General features: G+C 39.0%; 1 protein-coding gene across 1 annotated transcript; it reads right to left on the reverse strand.

Moving 5' to 3' along the window:
- Window positions 1–709: 709 nt before the first annotated feature.
- LOC133084629 (melanoregulin-like) lies at window positions 710–1,543 on the reverse strand. The gene is made up of 2 exons (XM_061181438.1): window positions 1,453–1,543; window positions 710–1,278 (listed from the first exon to the last, which is right to left on the reverse strand). Exons 1-2 carry the CDS (start codon window positions 1,541–1,543, stop codon window positions 710–712), a joined length of 660 nt encoding a protein of 219 aa, XP_061037421.1.
- Window positions 1,544–6,606: the final 5,063 nt, after the last annotated feature.

Raw genomic sequence — 6,606 nt, forward strand, 5'->3', positions numbered from 1 at the left:
ATGTAAAAATGAGGTAACCAGATATCAATAACATTGAGAATTCAAGATGCTTGTAGCACAGCTGAAGACACAGCTTTTCACGTGTAGCTGCAGGAAGTTCTGCTTGGGAGCATTCTATTTAGGATTCACTTCTGAGCAGCACTCCTAGATAGTTCTCTTATTTGGTACATCTAAACTTCTGAATAATCTCAAAATGATGCCTCAAACACCTCCAAGGTTCTGTAGGTGCTTCCAAATCAAAGAAAGGTCTTGTCACGCCTGGTATTATTTTGGTGTTAGCCTATATTATATAACAATTATTTAAAAATTGGTAATCCATATTTGGGTTCAATGATAGCTCTATTAATCTTATTTTATTAACTAGAACATCTTATTCTCCCAATAGGATTAGTGGCTAGAGCTTATTGTACAACCAAAACCAAAATGGGGGCAATGGGTTCTTGGAATCTAATCACCCATGATGAAATATCCCACTGGCCGACTCTCTGATGCAAGATCACCAGGGCGTTTCAACGCAGCCTCAACTTTCATATGGTCAAGTCCTCATGATGGCCAGATATCCAAACGCTTAGATTTTTGTAGGACTCAGAATCCTTTTTCTCTTAGCTAGCCCTCTTCTTGCTCATTCTCTTTTACACGCATCTGTCCAACTTTGGTAGGCTGTTGAGTTCCAGTGGAAGAAATCCCATTCTGCCTCGTAGCCTCTCCCTTAGGGACTCAGAAAGGGAAGGTAGTGCAGTTCTTTCTGGCCATCTGCCTGGCATGGGACCCCAGGCTTCTTGGGGTAAGTTTGACTGGCAATTTTAAAGAATTCTTCCGCAGCATCGAGTGTAATGAGACAGTCCACAACAAAGAGATATCTCTCCGAAAGCTCCCAACTGGTTGGGAAAATATTGGTCTCTTCAGCCAGTCTCAACAATATCTCCCGAGCTCTCCTTGTGTTTTTAGAATCACTGATGGTGCTGAGTTTTGTCACTGACAACAAAGAGTCTGCTTCCTTTTGAAAACCTAAATCTTCTAAAATGCGTTTCCATCTATTTCTCACTTCCCTTCGAATCTGTCGCAGGGTGTAGATATCATAGTTGAGTTTTTGCCACTCTTCTGAATCTTTGGCCTGTTGATTACGAACAACGATCAAATTGTAGAGGATCCTGTCATCGTCTGCCTCTGTGTGGGACACATCGCGAGGCACGCTCCACAGATTCTTTTCATCTTCCCTCACCAGCGTGGCTCTGAAGGAAGAATATGGATTGTTATCAAGGGGCAACACAATCGATCCTTATTCCACTGCTGGCCTGTTCCACAGCTAAGGATTTGGTGAGGTTGTAAACACCTTCTCTGGCAGCTCCACTATGCCTAAAGATTCTATTTCCCAGTATCCCTTATAGGTAGGTATGACCATTTAACTGAGTTCTAGCTGATGACGAATGTCAGTGAATGTAATGGCGCCACTTTCAGATGGTGCTAGATGCAGGAGCTCGGTCGCGATGGCCTTTCCGATGCCCGTACCCCCGCCGGTGACGATGGCCACTTGGTGCTGCATCAAGCCTGCTGCCAGGCAGCTTTTGCCCTTGACCTAAGAACTCACGGCCACGGGACATTTGAGTGATGAAGTGTAGGCCAGGTTAAGTCACTGGGTCCACGCCACCTTTTAAATATGCCGGAGAGAGGGCTCACGTCCACGTGACCGCCCCCCATTGTATTTTATGTCAAAAAAAAGCATGATCTCTATCAATTTGAGACATCATGTTTTAGAAAATTTGGATATAAGATGCATTTTTTCCCTTTCCTAGCTAACCTAAATTAATAGCAAAAGTAATCATTTATTGAGCACCTACTGTGTTACACAAATTATTTTTAATCTTTATAACACACCTACAATGTAGGCATTATAATTGCCATTTTTAAAATGAGGAAATTGAAACTCAGAAATGCAATATAATCTGAGCAGAGTTACACAGCTATTGAATGGCAGAGCTAGTATTTAAACCTGTCTCGTCATGTTCCAAAGTCTATGTCTGTATTAAGATAGGAAGACTATAACTTTCTGATACTCAATACACCTAAAAAAGTGAAATTTAGAGAATGTGAAAATTCTCCCCATATCAGAAAACTAGTGTAATTTTTAAAAGAAGTATCATGAGCAGAATCAGGCAATTAAGTAAAAGTACTATTCAAGTACACAAATCACTGTGATCATTGGAGAACATGTTACTGTCACATGAAAGGCAATGAGAGAAGAATAGTATTTACAGCGGTGGGAGAAAATTTCTCTGTCTTTATGCTTCTTTGCCTTTTAAAATGTTAATCTCATAATGATAAAACTAAAGGAACAATAGGTTTTGTTTCCAAAAGCTGCTGCTAATAATGATATGTTCACTATACTATAGGCTGTCTAGGCCAGTGTGTTTGTGCATTACTTGTTTATTTATGTATATACTTAATTTTTAAAATAAGTCTTTTATTATAAATATGATATACCTTCGTTGCTACATATTCAAGCCATAGAGAAAGGCATAGAATCGTTTTTCGTTATATTCTTCCAGATTTTATTATTTTTTCACTTCCTTTTCCTTTCCTCCCTTTATTTGAGGTTGTTATTTATGGAAATGCTGGCCCAAAGCTTGAAGTTTCTAATGACTCTATTAAGCTTCTACCATCCCACTTCCTGCTTCCAAGTGGCAACCACTTTGAATTTTTCAACTTGATCTTTTGGTGTTTACCTCTGTATCTCCATGTAACATGTTTATACATGTTTCTACTTCCTGTATTTTCTCATTGAAATTACCTTTTGACTTCCCATTTTTGGAAGATGAGGATTTATATCTTTTCACAATCCCTTCTCAACCCCCACTACACACACACACACACACACACACACACAAACACACACACACACACCCTTTCAACTTGGTAAGAGTGAAATTTTGGTTTTGTTTTTTTAGGACTGAATCCAGTATACTATGATCACTTTTTCTTGTACATTTTGTTTAACTTTGAGCTAATATTTTCTCTCTTTCATATTCTATCAACTTTATATGTACTCTTCACTAATTCAACTCCAAAGCCTCCTTCTGTTGTGTAATAAACTTCTTATTATATCCAAACACATTAGGTCTTCTCCGAATTTTCTCTTCTTACTAAAAAATAACTTTCCTGGAAACTTCTAAGCTGCTACAACCTGGACTCGTTCCTCTCTGTGCCCACCTTTGGTCCTGGACACACTTCACTATCATTTTAATTCCCTTCACCTGTCTCTTTTGTAGGATCTCCTATTTCCTGGGTTCCATCTCCTGTTGGGGAAGAAGGGAGTGTTTGTTTGTTTGTTTACTTCCTGTTTGGGTGGAGTATATCTTCCAGCGTATTCCTAATAAAGAGATGCATGTGAAACATTTTTTGAGAATTTACATATGTGAATATTCCCTTATTCTGTCATCTTTCTACTTAATAGTTTGGCAAAGTATAGAACACTAGATTGGAAAGTGGCGTCTCACAAAATTTTGAAGGTATTTCTCCACTGTCTTCTAGGCCCAAATGTGACTGAAATCATTCAAATTATTTTCTTTGAAACCTGGTTGTCTCTCTCTCTCTTTCTCTCTCACCTTGTCAATATTCCTCTATTTTGCAGGTAGATACTTTGATGGGCTCTGTTTCCTTCCATTATGTTAGGCACTCTGTGTGTAAATCCCTTTTGAGTGCAAACTTATATTCTCCAGATCTGCTAATCTTTTGAAAATTATTTTATTCATGACTTTATCCTTTCTATGGACTTTTTTCCCTTTTTGGAAATTTCTATCAGATCTCTTGGACTGTTTCCTTTCTTTTTCCCCCTCACTGTTTCCTATTTATTTGCTTCTTTACCCTAGTTTATGCGAGAATTGTTGACTTCATATTCTAAATCTTGTGAATTTTTCTTTTCTGCTCTAATAGTTTCAATTTTCAAAATATCTCTACTAGTTCTTTGAATGTTACTTTTTCAAAGCATCCATTTTAGTTTATGAATGCAATATCTTATGGCTCTGAGGATACTTATGCTATTTTAATAATGTTTTTCTTCTCTCCACTTAATTCATATTTTCTTTTTCTTTTTTTTTTCTACCTGTTTTGTTGCTTGCCTGTTTGCTCATAGTTAAGAGTGGTACATTAGAAACCCAAATGGAAACTCTGAGAGCAGATGAATTTCTTAAACTGTGGTCTTTATGTAGAGTGATCTGGCGGGGACATTTCCTTGTGGAAATCCTGATGTTGGCATATTTAGAGCTTTCCTCTGGGGCTGCTCAAATTCCCAAGCAAAGTCTTCCTCTGTCCTGCTTGGAGGGAATCCTCCTGGTTGCTACTTCGGGAATTTGTTTTTTCCCCAGCTTGCTAACACACATCCAATTTTGTGATTTATTATTAAAATTACATTCTCTTGGGACTTCCCTGGTGGTCCAGTGGCTAAGACTCTGTGCTCTCAATGCAGGGGGCCCAGGTTCGATCCCTAGTCAGGGAATTAGATACCACATGCCAAAACTAAGAGTTCACATGCCGCAACTAAAAGATCCCTCATGCCACAACTAAGACCTGCCACAGCCCAATAAATAAATAAATATTTTTAAAAATAATAAATAAAATTACATTTTCTCACTTGAACACAATTTATGTGAAGGAACTAGGATGACTAGGAGGCAGAGGTGTCATGCACTTAAAAATTATCTCAACGGAATTTTTCTTTTCAGTGATGTCCTTAATACTTTACTGTTTGTGAGGGCCTGTTACAAAAGTAAACTCTTGGAGTTAACAGAACTGTGTATAAGGTATGGGATTATGAAGTTGAGGTCAGCTGATAGAGAAAATTGAACCAGGTGGCATTAGCACCACAATTCAGGGTTATATTTTTTTCTGTAAACGACAGCACCAAAAACTTAATTGGCTAAATCAAGTTGTCCTTCCTCATAGAGTTCACAGTCTGTAATGTTGAAAGCTATTTTGGTGAGTGTTATGTTGCAATTTACAACAAAAAGTATATATTCAGTGTTCAAACCCTGCTCCTGCCACAAATCTCCTAAAAGTCTTGGAATTTCCTAAGTAATAAGGACAACAAAGGTGTGTTTTTACGTGAATGAGGTGACTTTTGGAAAGAACCTAAGGATGGGGGCTGGTTGCTAGCTGAGTCAAAGATTTGATTAGAATGTTGGAACTTTCACTTTCCTCCCCACCCCTGAACTTCCAGCCTCAGGGGAGGGGACAGGGCTGGAGACTGAGTTCAGCCAGCAGTGTTGTAATCAGTCATGCCTTTCAGGAAGCCTCCATAAAAACTCAAAAGGAGGGGTTCCAAGAGCTTCCGAGTTGGTGAACACGTGGAGATTTGGGGAGTCACACCCAAAGAGGGCAAGGAAGCTCCATGCCCTTTCTCATACCTTACCCTAGGCATCTCTTTTATCTGGCTACTTCTGAGTCATATTCTTTTATAATAAACCAGCAATCAGTTAAGTAAATGTTTCTCTGAGCTCTGTGAGCCACTCAAGCAAATTAACCCCAAACCAAGGAGGGTCGCTGGAATTGCTGATCTACAGTCAATCAGTCAGAAGCACAGGTGATAACCTGGACTTGTGATTCACGTCTGAAGGTGTGTGTGTGTGTGTATGTGTGTGTGTGTGTGTGTGTGTGTGTGTTTGTAAGGAGGTGGGTGGCTGTGGAGGGCCATGTGGTCTGGTAGGACTGAGCCCATAACCTGTGGAATCTGATGCTGTTTCCAAGTATATAGTGTTAGAATTGAGTTGAACTGTAGGACACTCAGTTGGCGTCCAGAAAACTTCTTGGTGGTGGGAAACCCCCCCTCCACACATTAGAAATGGGGTGTTCAGAGGACCAAAGAGTGAGTTTCCAAAATAATTGAGATCGGTTCAAAAGTGACACTGAGATGCGTGTGCACAGACACACACAAATCCTTCACTGTGTTCATGAAATTCACTTTTATTTAATAGAGTAAGAAGTTTGTCAGTGTGTGGGGGGAAGAAAAAAAAATACAAACCTCATTAAGTAGAAGTAAATAAACTCATATTGAACATTTTTGCCATTTTAGAATCAGACAACAATCTGTGACTTCAGATATTGAATAAAAATGTAGCACATGTGCTGGTAAATTTAAGAGGCCCCCTACAGATGACTTTAAAATTATAAAATTACCTAATTTTATTTCCAAGTCAAAATCTAGAATAACTTTACGAATATCACCAACTAATTCATGGCTTCTTAGGATACATCCTCAACCACATGACAGCTTCTGATAACTGGAATATTACTTTTATGTATTAGTTCAAATACCTGGGAAAGTGGATCGGTTTGGTCTAGCTAATCTTAATGAGCCTGTCCACCGAGTTCACTGGTTACCTGCCACCTTTGGATATGCTGCCCATTACTCACATGCCCATACCTGAGCAATGAACTCTGGAGGAAGGACAACTGGAGATGGGCTGCACGTAATGGTCACTAGGCAAGAAGGAATTGTCTGAAGGAAAACTTTTACCTGGAAGGGAGATATCATCATTTCCTCCCTGGCTTTAAGATTCAATGTTTTTCCATTGCTTTTTTTTTTAAATTTTATTAGAGTATACTTGATTTACA

The sequence above is a fragment of the Eubalaena glacialis genome, chromosome 2, assembly GCF_028564815.1.
Source record: "Eubalaena glacialis isolate mEubGla1 chromosome 2, mEubGla1.1.hap2.+ XY, whole genome shotgun sequence".
In the NCBI taxonomy this organism is placed as follows: Eukaryota; Metazoa; Chordata; class Mammalia; order Artiodactyla; family Balaenidae; genus Eubalaena; species Eubalaena glacialis.

Excerpts from the sequence above, each read along its gene's own strand:
- LOC133084629 (XM_061181438.1), bottom strand. The coding sequence starts at position 1,543 with ATGCAGCACCAAGTGGCCATCGTCACCGGCGGGGGTACGGGCATCGGA. Across the intron at positions 1,279-1,452 it reads GCATCTAGCACCATCTGAAA|GATCGATTGTGTTGCCCCTT; the intron begins GTGGCGCCATTA and ends CAGTGGAATAAG.